Source organism: Tachypleus tridentatus, chromosome 8 (genome assembly GCF_004210375.1).
Source record: "Tachypleus tridentatus isolate NWPU-2018 chromosome 8, ASM421037v1, whole genome shotgun sequence".
In the NCBI taxonomy this organism is placed as follows: Eukaryota; Metazoa; Arthropoda; class Merostomata; order Xiphosura; family Limulidae; genus Tachypleus; species Tachypleus tridentatus.
Window position 1 is genome coordinate 120,792,762 of NC_134832.1, and position 12,825 is coordinate 120,805,586.

Below are 12,825 nucleotides of genomic sequence, written 5' to 3' on the forward strand. Positions count from 1 at the left end.
TTTATCTCTAGTCTTACACTACTAAATTAGGGACGGATAGTGCAGATAGCCCTCGAGTAGCTTTGCGTGAAATTCAAAAGAAACAAACAAACCAGCCATGTTTGTTTTAGTGCAAAGCTACGCAATACCCTATCTACTATAGTCCATTGAAAGACACCGAACCATAATTTTTGTGTAGCCAGTCTTGTGTCATAAAAAATTGAAGTTTCCTTTTTGTATTATATTTGACACTATATCTCTTTCTTTTCCTTGTGATATTTACAGATGCATTCATTATTAGAGCAGCGATTCTCAATTAGTTGTTCGCAGATTCTCTTCACGTGGTCCAGTAAACCGTTGCATAATCCTGGAAAAGAAATGGCAACATAATGTTTAGATTCCATTACGGTTTGTAGAGAAAAAAAACATTCAGGTGGTTTGTAAACAAAGTTTTGAGAGCTACTGAATTAGAGTAATTGAGTATGTTCGACAGAAAATGTTAAGAAGAGTTAAAACGTTTCCTCTAATTTTGGCTTAGTATTGAAATAAATATGGCTGGATATAGTGAGTAAAAATTTAAATTATTTTTGTTTTATTCACACAATAATCGTGATGGTAAGTGCACTATAAGAGTGACAGTTAAACCACAGTATATAGCCACACAAAAACAGCTCGAGAAATGGCAGTGGGTACTTATTCACTAGTTGTTTACGCTATAGTATATCGAAGTAAAATTATGGATTGCTATGCATGGATGGAATTCGTTCAGTTTGACGTGAAACTGTGACCGCTGCAAAGATAGATCAAAATGAGGTCATGCTTTTTTTTCTTTATTTGAACTCATTACTTGAAAATTGGCATTGATGTATACGACTGATTCAAAACAATGTTCTAATTTAAGATAAATTAAAAATCTTGAGATTATATCTTATATATAGTGTTCAAAAACGTTACAGTTCCCTAATGACTGAATTTACTGATTAGTTTGGACATTGCTGTAGAAATGTAAAAAATCGTTCAAAAATTATTTATATTATATGTTCAAAATTTTCGTATGGGATCTCCAAATGAGGGATCAAGGAGATTGGTGTGATTTTAGGACTAGTTTCACAAGTTTTAAAATAATATTGGGTCGGTCATTTAAATAGTTAAATAATAATCTATTCTCGTATTTTGAAAAAAATGTTTCGATTTCGCTGTCCACAAGGAGTTTTCTTGGAGTGTTCAACATTAGCTGAATGAATTTATTTAAAAATTATTTTTATTTATTTAAAATTTAAAAATTTATTAAAAATTTATTTAATAAAATTTATTTAAATTTATTTAAAGATGTAAGTGACCATTCAAAATCAGGCAATAGTTCATTTTTATAAATAATTTACCGTTTCGTTATAAATCTTGATATATATCTGTGGAATAAAGTGGAAACTGTGTATGTAATGGTTTAATGTAACCGCTAGATGTAACTGAAGCGAAATGTCGTGATCAAATATACCATAAACCATGATAAAGTATTTTAAAATTAAAGTTAGTATAATCACACATACAAATACATTCATATATTCAAATTACAATAATATATTTCTCTCATTTTTATGTTTTACTTTTAAATACTTAATTAGCTGAGTTATAAAATTTCATAAATAAACATAAATATTTTCGCGATTAAACAAGAGCACTATAATCTTGTTATTGTTACTAGACTAGATGTTACCGTTATATTTATCTAACCCATCTTCTAAGTCAGAGAAAGTATAAAGTGTACAATAAAGTTGAAACCTTTTTTAACTTTTGTGGGCTGTGTATTTTAGATAATTTAATACAGATATTGGCTGGAGGACATAAGATGTTAAAATAGGCCTATAATACCTTGAATATTCTCGATGATGTCACAAACATGTAGAATGTCTAGAAATGAGGCAGGATATATATATATAAACATACATACAAGTGGGCCAATTAGTTGGTAAGTTTACGATGGATTAGTGTGTTTCTTTCAGTCAGTAAAGTTTCAGTCATTGAGTAAAACACTTAATTTTAGTGAAGCCCCCCAGTGGCACATCTACGTACTTACAACTCTAGAAAGCGGGTTTCGATACCCTTGGTGGGTATAGCTTTATGCTTTATTAAAGTAACTAGTTTTAGTGAAGTATTTGAATCAGAGCTATGTACTTATCGCACATATTAAAGAACCATACTTAATTTTATTATCTATGAAATCGTAAAAGTAAGTTTATTTTTGTTTCTTGTTGTACCATTAGCTAAATATTTTTGTTTGAACTTCGTTTGTAAATCTGGGCTTACAAGAAGTGGAAGGGTGGTCAAAACGGGCCAGCATGCAGAGTAAGCCACGTGGCTTAATTACATAATAAAACATTTTAGCCAATCACAAGCGCGCTTTTCCTATCACGTATTATGATGTCATAAAATTTTAGAACTTGTTTTTTTCCCTGCCTGTGAGCAACGCGGAAAGGTAAGAAATTGCAACATTTTTCACCAAAATACCTCATTAAACATCATGTGATGCTCATTCATGATCAATATACATCGTACTCAGAAAAATGCATATAAAGTAAAAAGTTAGAATTTATTTTTTCAAGTTTAAAATGCTGATTGTTTTCTTAATTTAAATGTTGTAAACCTTATTTTTTCTTAATTTCTTTTTTAAAGTTTTTCTTATTCAATTTGTTGATTTTTTCTTGTAGATGTTTCGATTCAGAGCACTGGGACTTACCATCAGATCCCGAGGAAGAGGTTGTTGGTAAATCAATGGAAGAAGAAGGAAGTTGGGACCTTCAGGAAGCTCTGGATGAAACTGTTGGTGCACTGGATATGTTTCTCAGTAACAAATTTAATGAGGCTCTCAGTATTATCTCATCCAGGTTAGAATGAAGCATTATAACTGAGTTTACTTGAGTAAAATGGTATATTGAACTTTTACAAATGTTAATTCGCAGTTAACAATTATGAAAACATGTCAAAAAGTTAATAAATATAAGCATTGTATAACTTCAAGTAAACTTAATAATTACTATTTTTGAGTTTTAGTTATGTAGTTAACTTTACTAAAGCACTATGTATCCAGTTACTAACTATTATAATACACATTTGATTATTATTATTATTAATCAAAAAGTAAGAAATTGGAATAACTAATGATAATTTACTAAACCTAACTGTAGGGGTTTAATGTTTGTAACAAGAATTTCTTATAATTATATTTACATATGTTCAATGTTTACCAGAACTGAGCATGGTATATTGTGTAATGCATTATACTTTTTATAATGCTTCAATCTATAGAGCCCACATCAGTATTTATCATGGAGTAGGTCGTGCTTTGGTGTTATTTATACAAGCAGTAATGACAATGGAAATGGTAAGGTTGTTCTCTCTTAATTGTGTTTTTTTATGTATGAAATTCAATGATATGTCTTTTAATTTTATGAGATATTTTATACAAAGATATATTTTTATTTGGAAAGGATTAATAGAATCTTTAGATGTCAAATGTCACTTCATTTATGAGTGATTGATAATTTATTATTTAATCTAATATTTCATTATGTTTAAAAAGATTAACCATATTAGGTCAATAATATAATTTTAAGGAATCATGGGAAAAGTTATGAGGTGCTCCTTTGCTATATATCATTAAGATCATTTTAGAACTTAAGCATAATTCAAAACTAAGTTAAAATTAATAAATACCTGTTAGTCTAAGATATTTCCACAGTGTAGTATTATAGTTAGTAAAGTATGACACTACAAAACTACAACAGAAAAATGGAAGTTATATATGTTTTGTTTATCTAATTAAAATTTGTGTACTTAAAAAAATAAATTACTTTGAAGTTAAGAGAAAATGAGTATCAAAAATCTGTATATAACTTTATATAATGAATATATTATGTTTTCAACTAATGAATGTGAAAGTATCTCCTTCATTAATAGCTGTAGATATTTATATGTGTGTGTACATATTTGTTTACTACTTTTTATTATCAACTTAATAAAGAAGTGACTTTAATTAAAGTAATTCAGTTTTCAGTTGTTGAAATGAAGTGGGTGTATCTCATAAAATATACTAATGTATGTATATGATTTTAAACGAGAACTTCTTGAGAAATTATTTCTTATGTGATACAGTGTTTAAAAGCTGTTTATGTATGGTCAATAGAGTGATATTGACCTGGCTATTGATGCATTGAAACAAGCTGTTAAAGTCGCTCAGAGATACAGGAAGAAAGTGTCTACCATAGCTCGAATCTTTCACCGTCCAGACTACAACACCTATACTGAAGGTTGGTAATGCAGTTATTATTCTTATAACTCATGAGTGAAAGTAAAAGAAAATATGTTAACAGCACTACATATGCTGTATCCAGTACCAACAAGGCTTTTAGCCCAATCACAAAGCTCATCAGACTGGCTGAGGTACAATGCATGTAGGTGCTACATATATCATTAATTTTCATGAACAACAACTTGTTTATTTTAATTTATATCCATTAGTTTAAATTCAGCTTATTCATAGGTAGGTTATTATATAAATTAGATTAAATTAGCAAATATGTTATATTATTAACATTACATATTCTTCAAATTAAAGACTAATTATTGTCACTTCTAATAAAGTTTTATATAATTAAAGACAAACTTAATTACTTTAGTGGGAAAAACTAGAATTAATAACTAATATGATTGTTTATTAAATATTATGCTTAAAAGTGATAATAACAGTGTTGACAATAGACTACTGGTGTTTGATATTGAGTACTTATTTTCAGGCTACAAGTATTATTACAATGGTTTAAGCTAGTGTACGAATTAAGCATTCACAACTTTGTTAGGTGTGATGTGTGCAATGAATGGGTTTTATTTGGGAACTCAGGGCTAGCATGTACTTTTAAAGAAGCTAGTAGAGGAGATGTTTAATTTGGATGTAGAGTTTCTTGGTTGAAGATGTTGGAGTCTATCCTAAATAAATCATAGGCAATAGATAAAGAAATGTAGTCTGAGGGACTTGTTTGGTTTGGTTTTTGAACTTCATACAAAGCTACACCAAGGCTATCTGCACTAGCCATCTCTAATTTAGCAGTATGAGACTAGAGGGAAGGCAACTAGTCATCACTACCCATTGCCAACTTTTGGGCTACTCTTTTACCAACAAATAATGGGATTGATTGCACATTATGACTCCCCCATGACTGAAAGGACAAGCATGTTTGGTGTGAGAGGGATTTGAATCCATGACCCTTGGATTAGGAGTCAAGTGCCTTAACCCTTTCGGTGCTGAATAACAACTTTTAATGTTTGGCATGGCACTAAATATATATGTTTGATACTTCAACTGATTATAGTATCAGTACTAAAAGCATGATATCAAGGCAATAACTGAACAAAAGTCCCTGAAATATTCAGTGGTTGTACCCAATACTATATATGTTAAATTCAATACATAAGAATAATGGGAATAAAGGAAGGTCACCTGATGTGCTGAACTTTAAGTTGACTGCGGGCGCCAACCGCATCAAAAGGGTTAATCAACTGGCCATGCCTGGCTCAACCTGAGAGAAATGGCAACAGGATTCAAGAGGAGATTAAGCTTTTACATACAAGAATTTCATCAGATAACAATGACTTTTGTGAACTTAGTGTGCTGCTAAGGCTAAAAGTAGTGGATTTAATTGTAATGAGTCTTTTCTAGTGAGCAACAGATTTTAGCCCTTGGCTTGTACAGATGAGGAACTATTGGAGGAAGGGAAACAAAAAGGTCAGAGAAGGAAATGAATGATAAACTTAAGGATGTTATAGTTATAGGTGATTCCTTGACAAATTATGTGGATAGGATAGTCTGTATGGTAAATAGCAAGAAAGAAGTGTATCATTTTACCCAGTGGCACAGGTGGAGGATATAACAGATAGAGCAGGAGATATAAAAGGGGGCTAGCAGGGATGGATTTTCTGTTGAGCACATAGGTACTAATGATGTAGGAAAAGGTATGTCAGAGGAGCTAATTAATGAGTACAAGCATTTAATAAAGGCATTTAAAGAAATTAGTTAATTTTTAGCAGTATCTATGACAAAATTAAGTTATGGAATGAAGTTATAAGTTAGTCTCTAGGGCTAAATCCAGTGCTTAGGTTAATATGTAAGAATGGGCAGATTTGCTAATTGAACTTGTGAAGTCACTTCAGTTGAAGAAAGGAATCTTCTTGAATGGATAGTTTACATTTAAATAGTGTAGGATCTGGCTTGTTTGTTATGGTTAATAACTCAGCTGTAAGGGAGGTTTTAAACTAGGACTAGACAGTGGTGAGGGTTAGGATAAATTAAATATAAAAAGAATAAGAGACAAAGAAAAGTTTTTAGCATAGGAAATGAGTATAGAAGTATTTATAAAGGTAGGATTAACTTTTACTATTGTAATGCTAGAAGTATAAGAAATAGAGTAGATGACTTTACAGTACTAGTATGGAGAGTTTTGCTATATTGGGAAGCATGATTAAATGTAGATTGTTTTGATGACAGAAATTTCTTTGAAATACAGGGTTACAAGCTATTTAATAGGGACAAGGTACTAAATATAGAGGGAGGCATGGCTTTATATGTAAAATGTAAGTTACATCCTGTTGAAGATATCAATGATAATAGCAAGGAGATTAAATCCATTTTGGTTTCTATTAGTGGATATAAAGGGAAAAGTTTTAACTGGGAATTTTTTACAGATTGCCAGATGCCACTCGTGAAATTAGAAAGAAACATTACAATGACAGTAATATTTTATCTGTTAATGAATTATTAAGTCATAATTATGGGTTATTTTAATTTCAAGCATACAGATTAGGAAATGCCTGAAAAAGTTAAGGAACCTAAAAGAAATAAACATAGAAATGATAGAGAGCCTGAAATCAGGGAACATCTGCAAGAAATAATGATTTTTGTTTACAGATTAAAAAAAAAAATTGAAAGGATGCAACAAGAAATGTCTGTCGTGAATGATTAGCTGAGTTATTTGAAGGCACTGATTAGATGTGGAAAATTTCTAAAAATAAATATATTCCTTATTGAAAGAAAAGGGGTGGTTGCAAGTGAGAAATACAGGTTGTGTGATATACAATTAAGTAAAAGCTAAACAAATTTAATTGAATGGCATGATGGAGATATATAATATCAAGAAAGTTGGTAAAACAAGAAATCAGGACATCAGAAAAGATGTATGAGTAAAGTTTGATTTGAAAATGTAAAAAATGAAAGTAAGGATTTCCTTAAATACATTAAGGGCAGACAAAATATTAGAATTAGAGTAGGACCATTGAGGTATGATAAAGGAAGGCTCTTGTCTGATGATAATTATATGGCTGTGTTATTATATTTTGCTTTTTTTCATTTTTTTAGTTATGAATATTAAAACAGTATTCTTCAACTTCAACATTTGTTTAATGGATTTACCATTTATATTGTTATTTTGGTACCTATGTTTGTTTTAGGTTGATGCTTGTGGTATGTATTACTGGATGTGTATTGTGCAAGTCCTGTCTGTTTTCTAAATTTGTAGAAGATTCATGAGAGTAAGAATCAACAATGTTTGTTTTATGAAAATGTTAAGTCTCTTTTTGAACTGTATTGAAAGTTCTAGTTTTGCATGATGTGTATAAAAGCAGTTAGTCACGAGACAGTAATAGATTATTTTTGATCAGCTATAGTCAGTATGCTTTAAGTCTTAGAAGTTATAATTCTGATTAATGCCTATTAATCAGAAAACTACAGAATTGGTCCAGGAATGTTTATAGATTTCTAACCTTACAAACCATTTAACTTCACTAAATTAACTTTGGACATTAGTTTTTCTAAAAGGACATTAGATATTGTTACTGGTGAAAACTTATGGGTGCTTCAAAGAAGTGTAGAGGTGAATCAACAAATAATTAATTTGCTCTCTGTGAATGTTGATAAAAGATTCAGTTTGAGACCAGATATAAAACTTAGTATTGTTTGTAAAACTTTTGTATTAGGTTGAGGAATAATTTGTGAGCGTTTTTAAATAATTTCATTCAAGCATTACATGCAAGACTATACAATACTTCAATGCATGAACACATTACACCCAAAACATTTATTATGACACTTTATTTCATGTAATACCTAGGTATATAGTATGCATTGTTTTAAACGAAATTGCAAGAAATTAAATGCGAAAAGCAGATGGTGTCGAAAATGCTCGATTTTGTCCACTTGACAGTCCGTTTAATGAGCTGAAAATCAAAGCAAAAATTAAAGACATATGAAAATCAAACACACCATCTATTAGAGCAAAAAATTATCTACCAAATGACATGAAATATTTTGCAAAAGCATTTCATTTATGAATATATTTGTTTAACTTGAAAAAACGCTCACGAATTATTCCTCAACCCAATATATAAACCATTTGTAAAAACTATTAGTAATAACTGTTGTTATAAATTGTATTGTATTTTTTATTTGTATATTACAATATATTTCTGTTAAAAAGGAAACTTATTGAGAAATACCATAAATTTCATACATATTAACATTTAACTAGCTTCTAAGTTCAAGTTTCTGGTTATTTGAAATTTTAATATGTAGTATATGTAAAAACTTGTCCAAGATAAAATATAATATGTAACAGTTGGTAGATAAAGACAAGGTCAAACAAGATGACTGCATTAATTCTGAGCTTGTAAAGAAAAAAATAAGTAGGACAGTTAAAGAACAATAAGACTCCTGACTCAGATAATAGTTCTCCAAGGGTTTTAAAGAAGGTTAAAAATTGGATATCTCAGATATTTGCTTTTATTTTTTATGTATAAATTCTTCAGTAGTAGGCAGGTTGCAAAGTATTAGAAATAATTAGTTAATTTCAAGGGATGTGATAAAAATTATTCAAATAATTATAGATCTCTTAGCCTTGCATCAGTTGTAGAAAATGTTTTGAAAAGTGTGATGAAAGATTTTTCCAAAGCCATTTAAGGAAGTTTTAAATTACATTTGATAATCACCATTGTTTCAATTGGGGAAAATCTTACTTTACAACTCTTGACATTCATTGCAAAGGTTACTGTTTATGTATATGAGGATGAGGTAGTGTTTTCAGAAAGCATTTCACAAGGTGCCACGTAAAAGACTCGTAAAAAATATTTTTATAGGTGTGGATGATAAGTTAGCAAATTTTATCGAAGGCGGCAGAGGGTTGTTACAGATGAAACTAAGTAAACTGGATAAATGTTACAAGTGAGGTACCTCAGGGGTCTGTCTTAGGACCTTTACTCTTTTTGATTTACATCAGTCACATAGATGAAGGAATAGTCAATAAATTATTTAAATTTGCAGATAATTTAAAGTCTTAGGTGTTGCTATCTGTGAAGAGGATACTACTACTTTACAAAAGGATTTAGATCACTTAGTAGTTGGGCAAATAAAGAACAAATGGGTTCAGTTTTAATAAATGCAAGATAATGCATGTAGGTCACTATAATTTGAAGTATAAGTATTATATGGATGGAGATCTTGGCATGATAGTTAGAATCTTCAGCCATCCAAGTTGTGTGGTGTTGCTAGTGGTAGGGCAAATAGGATTTTAGGTTGTATCTTCAGAAATTTTGATTACAAGTCAAAAGAGGCTATAATTTTATTGTGTAGACTACTTGTTAGGCCACATTTATAGTATTATGTTCAGTCTTGGGCTTTTTACTTTAGGAATGACATTGTTGGAAAAGGTTCAGAGAAGTATTACTAGAATGGCACCTGGAATGAAGGGGTTGTCATTACAAGGAGAGGTTGAAATCTCTCGCATTTTATCTCTTGAGTTAGAAAGGATCTGATTGAGGTGTTTAAGTTTGTAAAGGAATTGGTAACATTGATGCATCATCTTTTTTTCATACTCAAGAGCAGGAATAATAGGACAAGGGGACACATAAATTTTGGTAGGGTAGGAGTGATTTTCAGCTAAGACAGGGTGTTTGGACTTTGGAATGAGTTGCCTTTGAATTTTATGGAGATAGTAAGTTTAAGTGAGCTTAAGAGAAAACTTGTTAAATATATGAATGATAAGGGCTAGTTCTAAGATCTTTTAAAAAAATAATTTACTAATAGTTTAATTTAGAGGATGGAACAGCCAAGATGGACCAATAGATCCCATGTTGTTTCAAAACATTATAGGTTATACAAATCAGATTTTTATAGTAAAAGTGTAATAGTAAAAGTAATAACACAAATGTATTTTATTTTTTAACACTGTTTATTTACTTATTTCATTTATTATTATTATTTTATTTGAATTAACTTCATTGCCACTCACAAGAACAGGTGAACTAGCAAGTTAAACTTTGTGTTAAAGCACAGGTAATGGGTCAGAATATTTCTTTTCCTGTTTCAGTTAAGTACAATAAACAACTACTTTACTTATTATAAGTTGGTTACAGTAAATAAATAAAGTTAAGATTTATTTGGATAGGACTAAGTAGTTTATGTGGCTACATGAACTTAGGAAATTCATATTGACATATTCATGTTTAATATTCTTCTTCCAGTTGAAGTCCATGCAGAGCTAATATATGCAGAGTGTTTACTGATGAATGCTATACTGACCTTTGTTTATGATCAAAGTTTATTCACGTTTTTGAAAGGAGGGATCCGGATTCGATCTTGCTATCAATCTTATAAGTAAAAATCATTTTTCATTACTGTTGCCCATCTTTGTTTATTAATATTAATTTAAGTTAATTCATATTACTTCATATTTTAAATATCATATTAAGTGGTTGTATATTTTATTTTAGTGTTAGTGGTGTCCTTTTGTTTTTTTAAGATACTAAACTTAATGTCATGAACATTTAACAAATATAAAAAAACTCTCATATTCACCACTTTTACTTTCATTTCTCTAATGCAGAGTGTAAGTAGCTACATGATTGATTAACATTTTTCATAAAATTTGTTACTAGTAACACACCTCTAGAAGTAGTTAGGTTTTGCATAACTTTCCCAAAGAGGGACAACAGTAAATATTTGGACCTACAGTGCTAAAATCAGGGATTCAATTCTCCTTAGTGGACACAGTAGATAGCCTGATGTGGCTTTGCTATGAGAAAACACACATTTGGTATAATAAGGTTAGAGAAATATTTTTGTCAGGTATACATAATGCAAATTTTACATTTTTGTGATGGTATAATGGTTTGAGTGTTAAGTTATCTCCTTGAGGTGGAGTAGTGGTACTTGTTTGACATTTGAGTATTATTTTCAGCCCAGTAAGGGTGGCAGATTAATCTAAGCACAATGTTTAGAAATCTTCCTTGATCAAGCTTTAACACAAACCTTGAGTCATGGTAATGCTCTGGAATCTGTGTTTTACTATGTGTGTTTTTAAGGTGGAAACGGATAACTTCATAAACATAATTGTTTCCTAAACAAATATAAGGTAGTTTGTAGTTAGCCAACATGTGATAGCTTTGAATAAAAAGTACATGTTGTATTGTTTGATTTTAGCTGTGATGGCAGTTTGTTATTAGTATTAATATTTAATGAGCTAAAGGGAGATATGTGATGGCAGATTGTTATTAGTATTAATATTTAATGAGCTAAAGGGAGATATCTTAGTAAGTGTAAAACTTGCAGAAATTTAGAGATTTTTGTTTATATGATGCATTTAGAGAAGAATTTAAGTATTGTTTTCATTGGTATGTTTTTGTGAAGTGTTGTGGGAATATCTGTAAATTATCAAACTATCAGGCTATGGAATGTGTAAAGTTTGAAGAAATTGTGATCATTATAGGAGACATAAATGCCAAAGTTGGGAATGAAGAACATCTTGACATTGTGGGAAAACATGACCTTGGTAGCAGAAATGACAGAGGGAGGCAATTATTGCAGTTTTGTGAAGAGCATAATGTAATAATTACTAATACATGGTCTTAACACTCAAAATGCAGACTGTACACTTGGAAGAGTCCTGGATATATATATATATACAGGAACTGAACATATTTCATCTCAGTAAATCAGAGATTTAGAAATAGTGTGAAACAAGCTTATATCTATCCAGGAGCTGATGTGGGCTCTGACTATAAATTAGTAATGGTCAAGATGAAGATTAAATGGAAGAAGCAAGTAAAGCGAGGTGTAAATGAACAAGCAGACATGAATTTGCTGAAGCAAGAAGAATACAAAATTAGATATGTAATGGAAGTACACAACCAATTTATGTGTGCAAAAATGTGTTCACACAAAGTAATGATAAAAAAAATAATTGAACAGAAATGAATGTTACTCAAGAAAGTTACAGTGTAGTCTACAAAGAAAGCTCTCCAAAAAAAGAAAAATTTGAGGAAATCATGGATGATGGATGAAGTACTGCACATGAGACAAAGGAACAGAACAGTACAAAGAAATAGGTAAATAAATCAGAAATAAGTTTAAAGAGGCTAAGGAAGCCTGGTGAAATAAGAAATGTGAATAGCTAGGAGCTTTAAACAAAGAGCATAAAACAAAAGAATTGCCTAAAATGGTGAAAGAGATGACAAACAAATGAAGATCTGAAAATTGAAACAACTGTTTATGCAACAGAAATGGAAAGATAGTGTTTGATTCATAAGAAATTACTAATATATGGATCAAGCACATGAATGAACGTTTATTATGATGAAAGAGCAGATCCACCTAATAGTGATAACCAAAAAGGAAGTGCCATTATGAAGCTAAAAGTAGAAAAGATTATTGAGGACATGAAAAATGGCAAAGCAAGTGGACATAATGAGGTCACTACAGAAATCTTGAAAGTATTAGATGATGCAGGACTGCAGAAAATTACAAAGTTGTGT

The 12,825-nt window shown here is 30.4% G+C and overlaps 1 protein-coding gene across 1 annotated transcript in view; it reads left to right on the forward strand.

The window, feature by feature from the left end:
• The window catches only part of LOC143223995 (tetratricopeptide repeat protein 39A-like), a 69,319-nt gene that overhangs the window by 22,660 nt on the left and 33,834 nt on the right, over positions 1-12,825 (forward strand). The window contains 4 exon segments of the mRNA XM_076452461.1: positions 2,685-2,861; positions 3,283-3,358; positions 4,160-4,283; positions 10,537-10,669. Of these exon segments, the coding sequence (XP_076308576.1) occupies positions 2,685-2,861; positions 3,283-3,358; positions 4,160-4,283; positions 10,537-10,669 (510 nt within the window).